Source organism: Gobio gobio (genome assembly GCF_949357685.1).
Source record: "Gobio gobio genome assembly, chromosome: 18".
Classification (NCBI taxonomy): Eukaryota; Metazoa; Chordata; class Actinopteri; order Cypriniformes; family Gobionidae; genus Gobio; species Gobio gobio.
Genome location: NC_137111.1, coordinates 21,753,128 through 21,774,958, shown reverse-complemented (window position 1 = coordinate 21,774,958; position 21,831 = coordinate 21,753,128). Strand labels below are relative to the sequence as shown.

The window sequence follows — 21,831 nt, the reverse complement described above, 5'->3', positions numbered from 1 at the left end:
AAAGCATTTAAATTAAAATCTATTAATCTAGTTATTGATGCCTGTGAAAAGTACCATGTAGGCCTACGTACCACGTGATTAAGTTTGACTTCAGCAGTGGTCTGGAATAATGACTTAATCTTAAATAATGACAGTAAGAACAACAAATATATGAACTGTTGTCACATGTACCTGACCAATTAGAGACACCGCCAGAGCCTCTAATCCCCGCCCTTTACAGTAAAGTTATTACATATCAGATGTTTACCACCGACCGTTCTACAGCGCCACTAGGCGGTCAAATGGTGCGCTGCATTTTCGGCTCAGATGAGAATGAGCCTCCATCACTCGCAGCTGATTTCCAGCATCGCATTCGTTTCATGATCGCTGTTTAGAACCGAATCGTCCCGACCCGAATACTGAACAAAACACCCAGTGCGACATGGCACGAGACAAAAAGGACAGAGACAGCTGGGGTGAGTCCATCTTTAATACAATAAACCACCTAGACGTGAGACACCCTATGAGACGGGTTATTGTGTGATTCTGTAAATTTTGAGGATTCTGTTATATAGATACTCTGTCTATATGTTAACGAAAACACACAAATAAACATACAAAAACAGTGATTTCCCCCCTGTCCAAATCAGCTGATGTGGTCCGGACCACAGCCCTGTTCCGCCCTGTATCTGTTCGTGTGTATTTGTGTTGACAGCTATTTTAATGTTGTACAATCTATATTTAAAAGCAATGGGACATTTGCAGTACTGTAATGTCAATGGGAACACACACATTCTTGGTCTTTTGCGAATGCACAAACCTATTTCTTTCACATTCCGGTCAATAATATGCGTTATTTCTGGATAATTCATCCTTGTGTTATTGACTGGTACTTCAGTTGCATTTATTAGATCACGCGTCACCGTTTTTCTTCATTGCGGTGGTTAAAATCAGAAGTGCTTTGACTGTGTGTGAAGTGATGTGCATTTTGATGCCAGTGGCCCACATAATCAGAGCTCTGTACATCTGCTACAGGCCTGTATGGAGATGCTGGTTTATATAATGTACACGGTTGTCGTGTGATGCTCCCTGCTCCATACAGGCCAGACCAGGTGAATATGACATGATAGAGTGCGAGAGAGAGGGGGATAATGAGAGAGAGAGAGGGCTCTACAAGGTAATTTGAATGTAAATAATTTACAGTGTTGGGACAGTATTGGTGTAATTTTGGTATCAACCAATGGCAAAGGTGTAAATGTAATGCTGTGAACAGACACATCCTTACATCACATCCTTGTAATTTGAATCTAACACACTACAATCCTTTTAGCCCTGGCTAAAACATGTTATGTTAGACATGTTCTCACCCCCCTGTCAATGTCCATTACTGTTCAAGTGCATTTAAGAAATGCTTAACAAATGCATCAATTAGAGAGGCAGAACCCCCAGAGCAACCTGGTTCATATAGCCTACCTATACATAATGCTTAAAAACACATTAACCATTGTTTTTTACATCAGGAAGTCTGAGAAGTGAAAGAGATGGACTTCTAAACCAATAATGAACCACATCACATTGGCCTTGATGACAGAGGTCAAGATCATCAGTAAACCTCCATTAGGATTGTCAGCCGCATTAAGTCTTACTAAACCGTGACTCCACCATTCCTCCCAGGAGAATGCTAGATTAAGAAAGGAGAGTCTTTGCCTCTGAGATGTTCTTCAATAACATAGGTGTTGTGAACACTCATCTCTGATATGAATTTAGGCCTCATTTGGTTTCAAACAGATGATTATCTTAAACATAACATTAATGAACATAATTAAATAATGCTTTTCTCTCACATACACACAACTTAACTGTAAACCCTAACGCTCAATATAATTAATTGGTTTGAGTAGAGCCAACTCAAATTAAACAAATTAGTTCAAACAAATGAACTTTTATGAGTATTTAGAACTTTATTTTTCTTTTGAACTCTTAAAACTGACGCATTTTAAGTAATCTGAATTGTTTTCTTGTTTTGAGTTTTATGAACTTGTTTCTTTTAATTTAGACAAACTTAAAGGGTTAGTTCACCCAAAAATGAAAATTCTGTCATTAATTACTTACCCTCATGTCGTTCGACCCCCGTAAGACCTCCGTTCATCTTTGGAACACAAATGAAGATATTTTAGTTGAAATCCGATGGCTCAGAAAGGCCTCCATTGGCACAATGCACTTTACACTCTCAAGACACATAAAAGGTACTAAATACGTCGTTACAAATTCCATCTCACTACAGTGGTTCTACAATAACTTTATGAAGTGAAGAGAATAGTTTTTGTGTGCAAAAATAAACGAAATAACGACTTATATAGTGATGACCGGTGTCAAAACAATGCATCATGAAGCTTCGAAGCGTTATGAATCAGTGAGTCGATTCAGCGGTTTGGATCGCCAAAGTCGCGTGATTTCAGCAGTTTGGCGGTTCCAAATTATGATTCGACTCACTGATTCAAAAACTATTCTCATGGCTTCATAAAGTTATTGTAGAACCACTGTAGTGAGATGGACTTTGTAACAACGTCTTTAGTACCTTTTATGGGTCTTGAGAGTGTAAAGTGCATTGTGCAAATGGAGGCCTTTCTGAGCCATCGGATTTCAACTAAAATATCTTCACTTGTGTTCCGAAGATGAACAGAGGTCTTACGGGTGTCGAACGACATGAGGGGGAGTTATTAATGACAGAATTTTCATTTTTGGGTGAACTAACCCTTTAAGTTTGTCTATTTCCCAGCATGCCTTGCCATTGCACTAAAAGTAGATGCCAAAACTAAGTGTTATATTATGTTTTTTTTGTGTGTGCAAAAATAATGTTAAATGGGAGATTTAGTGGTGTTTAATGTTTTGTAATGCAAGTTTAGAAGAGTTTCTGTTAAGGTGTTTTTTTTGTTTTTTTGTAGGGTTACCATCATGGTGACAAGTGGAGCTAGAGATTTATAATTAAATATATTATATTGCTATTCTCATTCACCATATGCTATGCTAATGCTACCAAAGCATTGTGTAACCAATCAGAAAGGTGGAATTTATTGAATTAGCCAGTTAAAGCTATTCAAGTTTCCACAACTAAAAATTTGAGATTATATCATATTTTTCATGTTAAATGTATGAATTAGCTTACTCAGAATATTTTAAATTCAGAGCAATTCAAATGTATCCTGGCTCCGCCCTCCTACGTACTTCCACTCAATGTTCATTTTCCGTCAGTACTCCGTCTGGGATTGTGGTATAAGGTGTGTTCGACATCGGCTGCCTGCGGCTGGATGCAACTGATCGGCGAGAGTAGCCGCGTGCAGGCGGGGAGGAGCTGCAAACGGAGACGTGAAGTCGGACACTTTCTGCTTCCCGCAGTGACGCTCGCGCTGTGTTTGCATACTTTATCAGCTGAAGTGAAATGAATGCAATATTTGGCAATACACAGATGTTTCAGAGACATTATTGTCATGTAATACTTCATGTACTGCTTAATACAGGGTGTGTTTGTACAAGAATAAAGTTCAACATATAAGCCTACACTATCAATGAAGTGGGGTCTATGTTTTTAATCAGTTCTATTTTGATAAACATGACAATATAACATCGCGACTACATGAAAGGAGGTTTTACTGTTATAAAAAACAGATTTGTGCGCATAAGTGGAGCTGAAGGTTTTAGAATAAACACGAAACCCACGTGATCGCTGTCATGCGGTGAATCTGGTCAATCGTGGAACGGCTGTGTCATCATCAGAGCCCCTGCAGCCTCGAGCAGCTGCTCTGGAGAAACTGCACCGGCTGTATTCGCCGGCTGCTCTCGAATCGCTCTCGCGGCACTTTGTTGACATACGTCACTGTCACGTGGCGTCGGCGCTGCCTCAAGTTGGACAAAATTTCTAACCGGCATGCACTGCTTCAAGTCAGCCGCCGATCGGTCTGCGCATCGCTGGGTGAAGTCGAACAAGCCTATATTCTTAGGTTTTCTCCGGTCAAATTTTAACCGGTCCAATCAGCGAACAGAGGGAGTGGCTGAGAACGATGACGTTGATGTTGTGCGCTAGTTTGAGATGATACGTCACAACCAAACGTTAGCGATTAGTTATGGCAGATCCAGAGTGGCTCTGGGCAGATCCGATAGTTTTAAACTTCAACAGAGAACCCGCCTTCGAGGAAGTTAACACTCGTCAATGGAGAGTGGCCAGACTCTCTGTACAAATGAAATGTACGAGAGTCTGGTTGGACCAGGCTAATTCAAATGTATGATTACAAAATAAAAATATGTAAGTTCTGCTTTCTTAACTTAAAAAAATTGAGGCAACTGATTGCCTCATTGCTAACTTTATTAAAACTATTAAAAACATTTTGCTATTGAAATAAAATAAAATATAAATATGAGATGAGATGAAAACGATACTCGGTTACTTAACGTAACCTCGGTTCTCTCTAGAAGAGGGAACGAGTATTGCGTAAGTTCCTTACGCTACGGGAAAGTATTCTTTCTTCGAGATTTCTGAAAAACCCAAAATTATCCTTAATTTTGTAACATTGTCAACGCAGTGCGGCAGCCTGGCAGACCATAGCAGGCTATTCCAGCGTGCTATTGGCTGCTCTGCTGGCAACTGCAGCAGCCTATCGGTGAGCCCGCGTGACGTGGCGACCAATGAGGGCGCTTCGCGCCCACCTGGCTTCATTTGCCTACAGGTGGGGCGTGGCCACGTGTATATAAGCAGGGCTCACGGGCTGCATATTCGGTTTTCTTAGTTCTGAAGCGTAAAAGCCAGCGGGGCGCACGGCAAGGAACGCAATACTCGTTCCCTCTTCTAGAGAGAACCGAGGTTACGTTAAGTAACCGAGTATCGTTCTCTTACGAGAGGTTCTCTCGTATTGCGTAAGTTCCTTACGCTACGGGAACATATTGTCAACGCCGTGCGCGCCTCGCATACAGCATATGTATCCCAGGGAACCGGGGACCATAACACTGCTCGGGCAGGGTGGCCGGTAAAGAAAAAAAACGGGCCACCACATATACAGACACTTCATTCGAACTGACGGGTGGTTTACGACGGGTGGTTACAACACCCTGTCCCATGAATGAGGGAACGGCACCTGCCGGTCTCCTTCAAATTCACCACACCTTGTCTCATGAATGAGGGAGCGGCAACGCCGGTCGCCTTCAAATTCACAATATCTTGTTATATGAGTGAGGTAACGGCACCGCCGGTCACCTTCAAACTCACAACAGCTCGTCTCGTAAATAAGGGAACGGCACCGCCGGTCTCCTTCAAATTCACATGAGCCTAGTACCGAACTTACTACCAGTATGTGAGCTATGTCTGCGCAGAATCACTGGGCAGAACCAACGGCCCTATTGAACTGATAACACTTTCGCCTGTAAGGCAGGAACTTCCAGATTGTAAAATCTCACGAACGTAGACGGGGAGGCCCAGCCTGCCGCCATACAGATATCGTGGATGGAAATCCCTCTGGCCCAAGCCCACGAAGAGGCCATGCCTCTGGTGGAGTGTGCTCTGACACCTAGCGGGCACTGCAGGTGTTTGGAAGCGTATGCAGTTGCAATCGCGTCCACTATCCACCTGGACAGGGTCTGTTTCGAGGAGGCGAGACCTTTAGTGCGCCCACCAAACGAAACAAATAGCTGCTCAGAACGCCTGAAGGCGGCGGAGCGTGTGACATAAACCCTCAATGCCCTGACAGGGCAGAGGAAATTGCCACCGTCCCCCTCATCGGATGCTGGCAGAGCCGAGAGGGAGATAATCTGCGCCCTGAAGGGAGTGCCGATCGCTTTGGGGACATAACCATGCCTCGGTCTGAGAATGACCTTAGAGTCATTAGGACCGAACTCCATACACGTCGGGCTCACTGAGAGCGCGTGTAGATCCCCCACGCGTTTCACTGAAGCCAGAGCTATCAGAAACGTGGTTTTCAGCGAAAGGAACCTTGGTTCCACAGTCTCGAGCGGTTCAAAGGGATGAGCCTTCAGGGCCTCTAGGACCAAGGCCAGATCCCATATAGGAACCGACGGGGGCCGCGGGGGATTCATCCGTCTGGCTCCTCTGAGGAAACGGACGATGAGCTCGTTCCTTCCTAGCGTGCTACCTAGCGTCGTCTGAGCGAACGCTGCTATAGCCGCCACATACACTTTGAGTGTGGAAGGGGACCTGCCCAATTCCAAAAGCTCTTGGAGGAAGGAGAGCACCCGCTGGACCCCACATTGCTGTGGGTCCAATCCCTTGGAAACACACCACTCAGTGAACACCGACCACTTAGAACTATATAACCGCCTCGTCGAGGGGGCTCTAGAGTGTGAAATCGTGTTCATAACCCCTTCGGGCAGGTCAACGGGTATCCGTTGGTCACCCATACATGCAGAGACCATCGCTCTGGATGGGGATGCCAAACTGAGCCTCCTGCTTGAGAGAGAAGGTCTGCTCTCAGCGGAACTGGCCAGGGGGGTGAGTGCGACAGCTTCACCAGCTCTGGGTACCAAATCTGGTTCTCCCAGCGCGGTGCTATAAGGAGCACCGGACGGCGCGTTTCCCTGATTTTCGCTATGACCTGGGGCAATAGGGAGATCGGCGGGAAAGCATACAGCGGGAGGCTGGGCCAAGTTTGGGACAGCGCATCCTCGCTTTTGGACAGAAACGTCGGGCAGCGGGCGTTCTCTTTTGTTGCAAAGAGGTCGAGCTCCGCTCTGCCGAACAGGCGCCATACCAGCTGGACTGTCTGGGGGTGCAGGGACCATTCTCCTGGGAAAATGAGGCCCCTGGACAGCTTGTCCGGGCCCACATTGAGGTGGCCCGGCACGTGCGCAGCTCTCAACGAGCGCAGCGAGCTGTGTGCCCACACGAGCAGGCGTTCTGTCAGATTGCCCAGACCTCTGGACCTGACACCGCCCTGCCGGTTCACGTAGGACACCACTGTGGTGTTGTCCGACCGGACTAACACATGGTGTCCTCGTATAAGCGGGAGAAACTGCTTGAGCGCGTTCTCTACCGCTATCATCTCCAAACAGTTTATGTGTAGGAGTTTTTCCTCGCTCGACCAAAGGCCCGAGGCTGATCTGCCCTCGAAAACGGCGCCCCAACCCGTGGTGGAGGCAGCCGTCGAGATGACCTTGCGGTGTGAGATGGCTCCCATCGTCACTCCCCTCTGGTACCAGTCGGCTACTAACCAGGGCTCTAGGGCTGACACGCAGCCCTGAGTCACTCTGATCCTGAAGCCACCGGACGCCCAGGCCCTGTGAGGCACTCGGGCGTTTAACCAGCATTGCAGCGGGCGCATGCGCATTAAGCCCAGCTGGAGCACAGCTGCAGCTGAGGCCATACGTCCCAGCATCCTCTGAAACAGCTTGAGAGGTGCGATTTTGCCTGGCCGAAAGTACGCAGCCATGCGCCGAACTTGGCGCGCGCGATGGGGTGACAGGCGGGCTGACATTGCCACGGTGTCCAGATTCAAACCCAGAAATGAGGTTGATTGCGTGGGCACTAATGAGCTCTTGGTCCAATTGACCGTGAGCCCTAGGCTGTCCAGATGGCTGAGCAGCATTGCCCTGTGGGCGAGGAGCTCGGCCTCCGACTGCGCCAGGATGAGCCAATCGTCCAGATAGTTCAATACTCGCATCCCTCGATTTCTCAGAGGAGCGAGGGCCGCGTCCATGCACTTCGTAAATGTACGGGGTGCTAGTGACAGGCCGAACGGAAGGACGGTGTATTGATAAGCCTGGCCGTCGAAGGCGAATCGTAAGAATGGCCTGTGACGCGGCGTTATCTTGATTTGAAAATATGCATCTTTCAAATCTAGGGAGATTAGCCAGTCTCTCGGGCGAATATGCGCGAGGATCTGCTTGGTCGTGAGCATCTTGAACGATCTTTTCATAAGAGCTTTGTTCAGACGCCTCAGATCCAGAATCGGTCTGAGCGACCCATCCCTTTTTGGCACGAGAAAATACCGGCTGTAAAAGCCTGACTCGCTCATAGAGTGGGGAACCGGTTCTATAGCCCCTTTGCACAGCAGCGTGGCTATTTCTGCTCGAAGTAGATGTGCTACTTCCTCGCTCACTCTCGTCTCTGTACGCGCACAGAAGCGCGGAGGGCGGCGAGCGAACTGCAGAGTGTAGCCGTGCTTCACTGTTTTCAGCACCCATTCTGATACACCTGGAATGGCTTCCCACGCTCTCGCGTGCGCCACACGGGATAGAACGGCCTCCGGGCTCGAAACGCTGCGCTTCGCGGGTTTGACGGCCCGTATAGGAGGGGCGGGCGCAGTGCGCGCGCTCTCTGTGCTGTGGGCCAGCCGATCGCTCGCGATGGCTGGCCGCCCTACACACTGCATCTCTGCCGCTTCGAGCGGGGAGTGGCTTGTGTGCGGCCCTACACTCATCGCTCCGGCCACCCTGGGCGGAAAATAAATGGTGTGTGGCGTGGCGCCTGGCGCCTGAGGCATAATGTTCGCGAAAATGTGTGAGCGCGTTTGAGCGGGCACAACTCTTACGCGTGGAACATGACCGGTTAAGAGTGGCTGTGTGACAGCGCGTGTGGTGGTTAGTCGTGGACGCAAACAAGCGGACACGTGACCTAACTCTAGCACTCGAGCGGCCGGTGGCCGCTTTATGTGAGTGGGGGACACAGGGTTTATAGTGCTTGTGTGCAGGGGTGAACACAGAAAAGTGGGCACATTTACTGCATTTGAAACACATACGGCGCGAGCCGTGCGACCAGAAATAATGCAACTTTTGTGATTTCTCTGGTTCGCCGTAAAAACGGCGGTTATTGACAGGCGAGAAGGCATTTTTGCCGGCTCGTTGGCTGCGTGAAATCCATCTGCAGCAGCCACAGTGGTGGGGGCTGACAGGAAAAAGAGTTTTGACGGTGGTCCGGCCGCGGCGGGACTTAACCGCCGTTTCTCGCCTCTTGCTAGGAGGACTTTGGAGGCTCGGGCTTCAGCGTGATCCTAGGCCGGGGGCCCCGAGGTGGAGGCGGCTTACCACGGCTGGAAGAGCGCGATCTGGGGCGGCCGCTCGGTCTTCTCTGAGACGAAGGGGGCCGCGCTGGGCGCTGCGCGGAGCTCGTTGCTGGCTGGTCACGAGGACGGCGAGCAGCGGAGCTATTGCTAGCGCCGGGGCGTCGAGGCAGGAAAAGGTTCATGGCCTGCGTCGTTTTCTGCACTTCGGAGAAACGGTCGACGATCCCCTTGACCGCTGGTCCGAAAAGCCCAGACGGAGAGAGCGGGGCGTTTAGGAAGGCCGCGCGCTCTGTTTCTCGCATGTCCGCGAGCGTGAGCCAGAGGTGGCGCTCAGCTACCGTGAGGGAGGCCATAGAGCGTCCGAGGGCCTGTGCTGCGGTCTTGGTGGCGCGAAGGGAGAGATCGTCGCGCTTCGCAAATCCGTGATTAACTCAGCGTCACAGCATTTCTCGTCCATGTCGCGGAGGAGATTAGCTTGGAGGATTTGCAGCACGGCCATAGAGTGCAGAGCGGACGCAGCTTGACCGGAGGCAGCGAAAGCGCGGCCGATCAGCGATGACGTCACTCTGCAGGCCTTAGACGGGAGGGCAGCCTTTGAGCGCCAACCAGAAGGCGGGCAAAGGTGCGCTGCGACCGCCTCTTCCACCGGAGGGATAGCGTTGTAGCCTTTCTCGGCCACGCCGTCAACTTGTGAGAGCGTCGAAGAAGCCTGAGACGAGACCCTCGCGGAGAATGGCGCATTCCAGGACTTTGCGAGCTCCTCGTGAAGCTCCGGCAAAAAGGGTGCAGTCCTGGAGGTGGGCGCACGGCGGCGACTGTTTAGGAAGCATCCGTCAAGTCGGTTCGGCGCTGCCACCTTGGGCGGGGCCCATTCGAGGCCTAGCTGCTCGACAGCCCGGGTGAGAAGGCGCAAGAGTTCGGCGTCCTCACCCGCTCGAGAGCGTCCGGAGCCCCGGACTGAAGAGGACGCGGAAGACCAGTCCTCGCTGTCGGAAGCCATGATGGAGCAGCTGTCGGCGCGTTCCGCGGCCGCATCCGCCTCATCCCCGGAGGCGGCAACAGAAATGGCGGCCTGGGGTGGGGGCGGGGAAGGCGAGAGTGAAGCGGGCGGGAAAGGTTCCGGCGAGCTCCTCTCTGCGAGCTCCGGAGTCCGCTGCGAGCGGCGCTTCTTCTTGCGCGGCGTGGCAGGGACTGGAGGGATATCATCTTCGAACAGGACGAGTCGAGCCCGCAGGGTCGACATCGTCAGTTCTTCGCACTCTTGGCATCCGCCAGCGTGGAGTGCGGCGGCGGCGTGATCACGGCCCAGGCAGAGAGCGCAGATCACATGGCGGTCCCCGGAGCTGAGCTGCGCGTGACACGAGCCGCAGGTGGAACGAGACATTTGTATCAACGCTCGGCTCTTTTTGTGAAAAGTGTGACGCAGCGGCGACAACACTTTGAGCGTAAAAGGATATGGGGCTGCCGGATAGCAGAGCAGGCACGGAAGGCTGAAGGTGGCGCGATGCTGCCGGCTTCCTCAGGCGCTGTCCTCTGCTTGCTTGTCTGCGCGGTCACGGCGGCGGGTTCCAGATCCAGCGATGCGAAGGGCTTCGCTGAAGAAAAGAAAATCGAATATGCAGCCCGTGAGCCCTGCTTATATACACGTGGCCACGCCCCACCTGTAGGCAAATGAAGCCAGGTGGGCGCGAAGCGCCCTCATTGGTCGCCACGTCACGCGGGCTCACCGATAGGCTGCTGCAGTTGCCAGCAGAGCAGCCAATAGCACGCTGGAATAGCCTGCTATGGTCTGCCAGGCTGCCGCACTGCGTTGACAATGTTACAAAATTAAGGATAATTTTGGGTTTTTCAGAAATCTCGAAGAAAGAATACTTTCCCGTAGCGTAAGGAACTTACGCAATACGAGAGAACCTCTCGTAAGAGAACACAAACTAAACATAAATGAGAAAAGTTGCCTTGGCAGCTAACTGAAATAAGTATAATTTAAAGCACTAAAATTACTTACTGTAAATAAATAAAAAACTAAAACGTAAATAAAATAAACCTAAATAGCAATATGAAAAAATCTAAAACTAATAAAAAAACAACATATATATATATATAAAAAGAAAACTGAAAAATATAATACAAATTTATATTTAATGTTTTATAAATAATACTAAAATAACACTGCACACAACATAATCTACTGCTCTCAACATCTAACAAACATGGTGTCACTTTTTTCTCATCGTCTGATATTGAAATTCTCCATCATAGTTGCGGCATCGTCGCAACCCAAACGTTATGATCTATAGAGAGCATATTAAGATCATTAACTGTATATGGCGTCTCTATCAGCTGCGGTTTGCTTACAATGCTGGATGTTATTACGTCTATGGTTTGCTCTATGACAGTCATTGCAGTTGCAGGAGTAACATATTTAAATGTGGCCTTGTTCAGGGTCTCTCGGGGATAAGAACGTGTATGACTGGAGCTCAGAGGAGGAGGAGACAGACGGACGGGCGCGTCCAGTGCAGGTGTTGGTGGTGAAGGATGACCACACGTTTGAGCTGGACGAGGCGGCGCTCAGTAAGATCCTGCTGGCTGAAGAGCTCAGAGAGAGAGAGGTGGTGGCCATCTCCGTGGCAGGGGCCTTCCGCAAGGGCAAATCCTTCCTCATGGACTTCATGCTGCGTTACATGTACAGCCAGGTTAGACTGTCTAGAATTTGTGTATATAAGTGTGAAAACATGCTCTCAGACCAAACCGCAAAGTGTAATCTGCGATGTGTGTTTAGGCCAGTGATCAGTGGCTTGGGGACCCTGAGGAGCCGCTGACGGGATTCTCATGGAGAGGAGGGTCAGAGCGGGAGACCACTGGCATTCAGATCTGGAGTGAGGTCTTCCTGGTGGACAAACCAGATGGCAGCAAGGTAAGACTCCGTTTAACCTACTTAAAACACCTACACTGCCGCTCAAGAGATTGGGGTCAGTAAGATTTTCACGTTTTTGAAAAAAGTATCTTATGCTCATCAAGGCTGCATTTATTTGATCAGTACAAACAGTAATAATGTGAAATATTATTACAATTTAAAACAAATGTATTTGATTTTATTTCAAATGTAATTTATTCCTGTGATGCAAATCAAAATTTTCAGCATCATTACGCCAGTCTTCAGTGTCACACGATCCTTCAGAAATTATTTTAATATGCTGATTTGCTGCTCAAGAAACATTTCTTATTATTATCGATGTTGAAAACAGTTGTGCTGCTTAATATTTTGTGGAAACCGTGAAACAGTTTTCAGGATTTTTTCATGAACAGAAAAAAAATAGAAATCTTTCTGTGAGATAATAAATGTCTTTACTGTCACTTTTGGGGCGGTTTCCACGAGAGAGATTAAGCCTCTAGACTAAAATGGCCTTTTAAACCAGATTAACAGAAATCTACTTTCTCTTTCATGGTTTTAAATAGTCCTAGACTTCAGAATATCGCATACTTCCCTACTATGTAGTAGATGAAAAACAGTATGATACAAAAGAAGTATGCCAGAATTCACAGAACTCATAAAAGAGTAGGCAAAAAGTACCCGGATGACCTACTTCTTGGCGAGAGATTTTGAAGTATGCATCCGATGGACACATTACTATTCCATGAGGCCACAGGAGAGGATTTGTGAATGGCAGGTGAAGCGAAATCACTGACGTTGTTAGGTCACGTGACGTGATAATGACAACATGGCGAATGTAGTATGTCCGGATTACATTCATACCAGGGCTGCACGATTATGACAAATATCATAATTGTTCGATTATTCCCTTGAAATTGTAATTGCAATTATTCTATAGCATTAAGCCTCAAAAGTCAAATGTACATTGGTTTGGTTTCTTTAAATAAAAAAGTTAAAATATGCATGATATTATACTAAAAATAAAAACAATGGGGAAAACATTTAACATAACCTGTAGAAGACAAAAAAACACATATTAAGTACACAGAATAATATAAGTGGACTGTTTTGTAATTGCGATTACATTTTGTTGAACGATTACATAATTGTTGCATTCGTAGTTGTAATCACGATTACAAATTCGATTAATTGTGCAGCCCTTACTACACACGCTCATACTATAGAACATACGTTTTTTAGCAGTCGTGAAGTAATTCAAAATAAGCACCTACTCAAGAGAGAATGCGATTTCAGACGCAGCCTTAGTCTAGTCCAGAGTTTAATAAGCTTATTTCCTGGAAGAAGAGTAAAGCTACTCCAGGACTAAATTTGATGTTTTTAATGGTTCATTCCATGTTTATAGCCATCAGATTAGCACATTTGGTTTTAAATTAATCTAGTTTATTTTAGTTCAGGACTCCATAGTCCAGGTGTTAGTAATCTGTAATTCAGAAAACCATTTTTGATGTGATTAAGCATTCTAGATTAAGGCCTACTCCTGTCTTAATTTAAACCCTGTACAGGAAACTGCTCCTTGATCAATTAAATGCATCCCTGCTGAATAAAAGTTGTATTTTCTTTTTTTTTTATTGACCCCTTATAGCTTATTGACCCCAAAACTTTTGAACAGTAGTGTATACTCGAAGATATCTGTGTAAAACATGGCAGGACATTTAGAATTGGGTTTATATGGGAGGGATGCATTATGTCTTTGTGCCTGTAGGTGGCAGTGCTGCTAATGGACACACAGGGGACCTTCGACAGCCAGTCCACTCTCCGTGACTCAGCTACTGTATTTGCCCTCAGTACTATGATCAGCTCAATGCAGGTTGTACACAAAGAATACAACACACAAAAGCCCTGTGACCTTAAACCTTCCTGTTTACCATATTCTTAATGTAACTCAGCAGGGTCATCTTTTTCTTTCATTGTAGGTGTATAACATATCTCAGAATGTTCAGGAAGATGATCTTCAGCATCTGCAGGTATAGAGAGACTCATTTTGCCACCCACAACGTTGTTAAACTGTAGAAGTTATCAGACTTTTAGACCTTAATGAGATTCAATTTAATTCAAAATGTATTTATAAAGCACTGTAAAACACAAAGTGTACAAATTGAGAAATGAGATAAGCCAGACAAGCCATAATTGTTTCGCATGTAAACAGAAAAAACACTGTTATGAACTGAACAAACATCTTAGAGAAGACGTTTATTTAGAGTGCAGAAATGTTTAGTTTTTGTAATTTGAAACTAATAACATATAAGTATGTCCGGATTACATTCATACTACACACGCTCATACTATAGAAAATACTTTTTTAGCGGTCGTGAAGTAATATAATATATATACCATATATAAATAATTATAAAAAAAATTAATTTTATAACCTTTTGAGTAAGCTTTTAAGTAAACGTGCGCTTTTGTTCTTGTTGATCTCTATAGCTTTTCACTGAATACGGTAGACTGGCCATGGAAGAAACATTCCTCAAACCATTTCAGGTATTTGCTGTATTTAAATGCCTCTGCTCACAGCCTCTTTTAATGCTGATGATTCTGAAACAGAATGTTCCTTATGAAACTGTCATTATAAAATGCTCGGACCCACTTTATATTAGGTGGCCTTAACTACTATGTACTAACATTTTAATTAATCATTTGATACAATGCACTTGTTGTGTACATGCATGTTTTTACATTGTATTTACATTTGAAAACATACCTGCATGTAATCACATCTGTAATTAATTTCTGTAGTTACATTTGTAATTACACAGTTGATACTTCCCTTACACCTAACCCTACCCTTAAACTTACCCATACCACCACACCTGTCCCTAACCCTACCCGTATCCCACCTCAATATCAGCAAAGGTGTTTTGCAATACAATTTGAACACAGTTAGTACATTGAACTTATTTTTTGATGCAAGTACATAGTAGTTAAGGCCACCTAATATAAAGTGGGGCCAAATGCTCTTTCATGATAGTGGTGTAAATAAATGTCACTAATCATCTGGTGTGTGTTATTTCCACAAGTCAATGATCTTTCTGGTGCGGGACTGGAGCTTTCCATACGAGTTTCCCTACGGACAGGAAGGAGGAATGCAATTCCTGGAGAAAAGATTAAAGGCAAATATATATGGAAAGGTTCACATGAATATACTGAAATTGTTCAAACAGAACCACCACTAATGTGTGTTTATGTGTAGATCTCAGAGAATCAACATGAGGAGCTGCAGAACGTAAGGAAACACATCCATTCCTGCTTCACCAACATCTCCTGCTTCCTCATGCCACACCCGGGACTCAAGGTGGCCACAAACCCACATTTTGATGGCAGATTGAGGGGTAAGTCTATCTGAGCTCAAACATGTGTAAGCTATGTTAGCATCTTTATACTATGAACATTGCTGGGTAGTAACTGATTATCAGAGCATAAATATTCTGCTCAGGGCCGCTCGCTCAACCCAGAATGCCCTTTGTGATATGTTGGTTTGAGAATATGTGAAATAAGCAATTGGTCTAAGCTTTTGGCGTTCAAATACTTTATTAATGAAGTTGCGAACTTTATACATAAATGCACAATAAACATCAAATTGAAAGGGAGTGTAGAGAAACGGAGTTGGCAAAGATTCATTTAAGGATATACTCATAGCGAAGTTCTATTTCGTTCTTTGCTTAGGGGTAAAAAGACATTTGAAATACCTTTGCAGCGACCTCGAAGCTGCCATAAATATGTGCTAAACATATAAAAAAAATAACTGCGGTGAGAAAACTGCAGTATAGAAAGCATCTAATCAGTGATGTGGATGTGTTTGCACAAGCGCTGCAATTCTGCATTATCCCAGTCACGTTTATTATTTATATATATATATACAATATATAATTATATATACTTTTTATTATATTGCTTTAAAGCCAAATATATCATAACTGTTATCTATAGCCCTACTGTAATTGAGACATTTATTCAAGAAATTCATTTCAAACCGAATGACGTATAGTATGAGCAACTTCCGTTATACTGGTGGGTGTGATCGGTAAATGAGTGGAGCATTCACTTGGGTCGTAAGAAAAGCGCTCTGACATAGAGCGGAATATTGAGTGGAGCGTCACACCGCTCTGCTTCGCTCACATGCCCTGCTGATTTTATGCAATCTGGATTACGTAATCAGATTACAACAATTAAATACTTGTAAATAGATTAAATTACTTATGTATATTTTCCTTTCTCAAAATTTTTATGGAATTGCACACATTGACCGGCCCCTAGTCAGGCGACTATAATTACATGGAAAATTGAGAGGCCACACAGCATAAACAAATATTTAATCCTTTTTTTAGTTAGTGTATTGATAGTTTTTACTTTCAAATTATGCATTTCCTATCATTTAACTTTTTTATGATTTAATTAATTATTAACTTTTCATAAATTTAGGAACCCCCTGCAGTTCCTAGCCAAACCCTAGTTAGGGAAACCATGATGTAATGTAATATTTAATGCACTTCATGTTGTTAATTAAAAAAAATATATATATCTTTGCAAATATCTTTTTGCAAGATTATACATTAAAATGACTGTTATAAACTAGGTAAATGTTATAAAGTTTGGTCAAAAGTAATCTAAAAGTAGTCAGATTATATTACCTAAAATGTGTAATGTAATGGATTACGTTATTAACTATAATGTTTATTTAGAAATTGACTAAAATTTGTAAGTGATCTACCCAGCACTGGCCATGAAGTATGAAAACAGTGTTCAAAAACACCTAATTCCAATATTGTTTTTCAGAAATCGATCAAGAGTTTACCAATAATCTCAAAGTGCTTGTTCCTTCGTTACTACGCCCCAAAAACCTGGACGTGAAAGAGATAAATGGAAGTAAAATCACATGCCGTGGACTCCTGGAGTACTTCAAGGTGAATCACCACTAGGAATGATACATAAATTAACTGTCATATTCAGTGATATTAAAAGTGTGTCAGATAGTGCTACATTTCTTTTCTTAAATAGTGGCCAATATTTTATATATATATATAGTGTGTGTGTACCCCAAAATTACATAATATAGAATATTATAGGCTGAATTCAGGATGATTGGGACAATTTTTTTGTGAAGTGAATTTAGGCATCACAACATTATACAGTAGAGAATAAAAAATGGATATTCATTTTAAAGGGGTGGTAAATCACGATTTCACTTTTCTAACTTTAGCTAGTGTGTAATGTTGCTGTTTGATCATAAACAACATCTGCAAAGTTACAACGTTCAAAGTTTAAAGCAAAGGGAGATATTTGCTTTTAAAGAAATCTATTTCTAAGGACTACAGCAAACGGCCAGTAGGGACTACTAGACATTCCTCCAGGGTCTCTGACATCACCAGCCCCAATATTTACATAAACCCCTCCTCCGAGAATATTAAATAAGGGGGTCGAGGTCATTTTGTACCAAAGCACAGTCTACCGGTAAAGGTAAAGGGCGTGACGTTTCCGACAAACGTGCACTGCGGTTAGCGAATCACAACACACTGGGCCAGCTAACCAATCTGAGCCCATTGCGTATTTTTGAGGGTCTGACTTCATACAACCCGGAAACCATCAGACCGTTTTTACAAGGAGGGACAGAGCAGTGTAGAATAAAGGTAAAATATATGAAAAATAATGCAATTTTTTAAAAACGAAGCATGAACACGTTACAGTGCACCCCACAAACACAATCAAGCCTTCGAAAGAATGTGTTTTACCACCCCTTTAAAATTAGCTAAAGATTACACCTATCAGTGTTAGTAGATAATGTAAAACTAGAGGAAATGAAAATACATCCCTAATTTATATATATATACACACACTATATTGCCAAAAGTTTTAGGACGCCTGCCTTTACATGCACATGAACTTTAATAGCATCCCATTCTTAATCCGTAGAGTTTAATATGGAGTTGGCCCACCATTTGCTGCTGTAACAGCTTCAACTCTTCTGGGAAGGCTTTCCACAAGGTTTAGGAGTGTGTTTATAAGAATGTTTGACTATTATTCTAGAAGCATATTTGTGAGGTCAGGTACTGATGTTGGATGAGAAGGCCTGGCTCGCAGTCATTTACATTTATGCATTTGGCAGACGCTTTTATCCAAAGTGACTTACAGGGACAATCCTCCTGGAGCAACACGGACTAAAGTGCCTTGCTCAAGGACACACTGGTGGTGGCGACTGCGGGGAACCAGCAACCTTCTGCGAATCAGTTCAGTGGTTTAACCCAGTGGTTCCCAACCACGTTCCTGGAGGACCCCCAACAGTGCACATTTTGGATGTGTCCTTTGTCTGACACACCCACATCAGGTCTTGGAGTAGCTACTAATGAGCTGATGACCTGAATCAGGTGTGTTTGATTGAGGAGACATGCAAAATGTGCACTGTTGGGGGTCCTCCAGGAACGTGGTTGGGAACCACTGGTTTAACCCACAAGACCACCATCTCCACAGTCTCTGCTCTAATTCATCCCAAAGGTGTTCTATAGGGTTGAGTTCAGGACTCTGTGCAGGCCAGTCAAGTTCCTCCACACCAAACGCGCTCATCCATGTCTTTATGGACCTTGCTTAGAAAGGGGCCATCGCCATCCCCAAAATGTTCCCACAATGTTGGGAGCATGAAATTGTCCAAAATGTCTTGGTATGCTGAAGCATTAAGAATTCCTTTCACTGGAACTAAGGGGCCAAGCCCAAACCCTGAAAAACAACCCCACTCCATAATACCCCCTCCACCAAACTTTACTCTTGACACAATGTCAGACAAGTACCGTTCTCCTGGCAACTGCCAAACCAAGACTTGTCCATCGGATTGCCAGACAGAAAAGGGTGATTGGTCACTCCAGAGAACACGTCTCCACTGCTCCAGAGTCCAGTGGCGGCGTGCTTTACACCACTACATCTGACACATTGCATTGCACTTGGTGATGTAAGGCTTGGCTGCAGCTGCTCGGCCACGGAAACCCATTTCATTAAGCTCTCTAGGCACTGTTCTTGAGCTAAACTGAAGGCCACATGAAGTTTGGAGGTCTGTAGCTACAGTAGCACCTCAGCATGCACTGACCCCGCTCTGTGATTTTATGTGGCCTACCACTTCGTGGCTGAGTTGCTGTTGTTCCCAGTTGCTTCCACTTTGTTATAATACCACTAACAGTTGACAGTGGAATATTTAGTAGCGAGAAAATTTCATGAATGGACTTATTGCACAGGTGGCAACCTATCACGGTACCATGCATTTACATTTACATTTACATTTATGCATTTGGCAGACGCTTTTATCCAAAGCGACTTACAGAGGCCTTATTACAGGGACAATCCCCCTGGAGCAACATGGAGTAAAGTGCCTTGCTCAAGGACACACTGGTGGTGACCGCTGGGATCGAACCAGCAACCTTCTGCGTATCAGTTCCATGGTTTAACCCACTGGACCACCAACTCCACATCAACAAATTAGGTCAAGCAATAGGGGGCACTTGGATTTGAACCGGGGACCTCTTGATCTGCAGTCAAATGCTCTACCACTGAGCTATACCCCCTTTCCCCCATGCTTGAATTCACTGAGGGGGTGTCCCAATACTTTTGGCAATATAGTGTATCATGTATCCCAAATTTTTATGCAGTGTATAGTGGTTACAGTATAATTAGATTTTTGGAATTCTTGAAATGAACTAAGCAGCTGTTTATGATTTCAGGCATATATCAAGATTTACCAGGGAGAGGAGCTGCCACATCCAAAATCCATGTTACAGGTACAACCTCTTAACCTTTAGCACTAACATTCCACTTCCCCAGCCGTAAATTCACCCGAGAGCTATTAGCATCCTACAGTATGACAGTGTTAGGCTGTGTTTGTGTGCACAGGCCACAGCAGAAGCCAATAATCTGGCCGCAGTGGCTGCAGCTAAAGACCTATACAACAGGAAGATGGAGGTGGTGAGTATGAAATTGACAGCAGTTTTTTAGTCATATTAGTGCGACTCAACTTCATCATGTGTCTTACGTCCCCAGGTGAGCGGAGGAGATCGGCCTTTCCTCGCCCCAAGTGAGCTACAGGCACGTCACTTGGACATCCGAGAGGAGTCCTTGACGCTGTTTCGCAGTGTGAAGAAAATGGGTGGGGAGGAGTTCAGCCGGCGTTACCTGCTGCAGCTGGAGACGGAGATCGACGAGTTGTTCGTGCAGTACATCAAGCACAACGACTCCAAGAACATCTTCCACGCAGCACGCACACCCGCAACGCTGTTCGTGGTGATTTTTGTGATGTATGTGGCCGCAGGGATCACAGGGTTCGTGGGTGTGGACGTCATCGCAAGCGTCTGCAACATGGTACTGGGCTTCGCACTCATCACTCTGTGCACCTGGGCGTACATCCGCTACTCAGGAGAATACAGAGAACTGGGCGCAGTCATTGACCAGGTGGCCGGAGCGCTGTGGGATCAGGTACAACACAAACTTTAAGAGGGAAATAAATGTACTTTAACAAAAACAAATATACATATCGACTGATAATGATCATTTAAAAAAAAAAATCTACAGCCAAAAACCAATATGATACAAATATTTCATGCCTGCAGTTTATAATTGTACAGTATAATGTAATTGTACCCTAATTTGTATGCATTTAGATATAGTTTATATATATATATATATATATATATATATATATATAGGGGTCAGAAAAAAAAATCATACATCTCTTATGTTCAACAAGGCTGCATTTATTTGAACAAAAATACAGTAAAAACTGTTATATTGTGAAATATTTTTACAATTTAAAATAACTTATATTTGAATATATTTTAAAATGTAATTTATAACGGCATCAGAATCATTACTCTTGTCTTTAGTGTTACATTATCCTTCAGAAATCATTCTAATATGATGATTATGTGCTTAAGAAACTTTTATTATTAATGTTGAAAAAAGTTGTGGTGCTTAATATTTTTGGAAACTGTGATACCTTTTTTTCAGAATTCTTTGACGAAGAATAGATTAGAAAGTAACAAAATAACAGCATTTATTTGAAAATCTTTTTTAACAAATGTATTTACTGTCATTTTTGATCAATTTCAATGCATCCTTGCTGAATAAAAGTATTGATTTATTTAAAAAAAATGAATGGTAGTGTATATAATAAAATATAATATAATTGCATATGATCAAAAATGCAAATACAGTATATACTATATATATTAAAACAAACATACTTTTTTTTATTATTTTTCACTGAACTAAATTAATAGATATTGTCATTTAATGATTTTATTTGTATACATTTTTTATTTTCAATTAAAATGTATTAACTGCTTTCCTCATCTCTTTGTTTTAGGGGAGCACAAATGAGGTAAGGGGGGTTTTACTGTACCTGCACACACCTGAACACACTTACCTGTCTACTTAGACATAATCAATCACACAACATCGTACAAACAGAGAGAGACACCTCACATTAACGTGTTGTATCTTCCTGTCCTTCTCCTTCAGGCTCTGTATAAGCTGTACAGTGTAGCGGCAAACCACAGGCAGTTGTATAATCACGCCTTCCCTGGACACCAGACTGGTCAACCGCCTGAGCCGGAAAAGAAACAAAACTGACCCCACACAGTTTCACGCAGACGCACTGTGGACAGTGACAGTGGAGCATACAGTCAGAGAGAGAAAGAGGCATGGGACTATTTGATGCTTTACTGCTACAACAGGAACATATCACCACGATCACCCACCACTGCAACATCCTGCACCTACAGCTCAGGCCCAGAATCAGACTGATAAGAGTCTCAAAAGATTCAGTCTGACTGTGCCATTTGCGCCTGCAGTCGAAAATCACGGTATTAGTTCTGACATTTATATCTGAATCACCATTTTACCATCTTCTCACTGTAAATACGGTTT

At 44.3% G+C, this 21,831-nt stretch overlaps 1 protein-coding gene across 2 annotated transcripts; it reads left to right on the top strand.

Annotated features, from left to right (window-relative positions):
* Positions 1–421: 421 nt before the first annotated feature.
* On the top strand, positions 422–21,534 carry atl1 (atlastin GTPase 1; the record flags this gene model as incomplete). 2 transcript variants are annotated; one of them, XM_079842208.1, is made up of 14 exons in its annotated part: positions 422–455; positions 11,424–11,674; positions 11,761–11,895; positions 13,637–13,741; positions 13,848–13,898; positions 14,359–14,415; positions 14,952–15,044; positions 15,125–15,263; positions 16,708–16,835; positions 19,632–19,688; positions 19,801–19,872; positions 19,948–20,379; positions 21,269–21,283; positions 21,424–21,534. In XM_079842208.1, 14 exons carry the CDS (start codon positions 422–424, stop codon positions 21,532–21,534), a joined length of 1,680 nt encoding a protein of 559 aa, XP_079698334.1. The 2 variants fall into 2 exon arrangements, with proteins under 2 accessions (XP_079698334.1, XP_079698335.1); XM_079842209.1 differs by lacking the exon at positions 21,269–21,283.
* Positions 21,535–21,831: the final 297 nt, after the last annotated feature.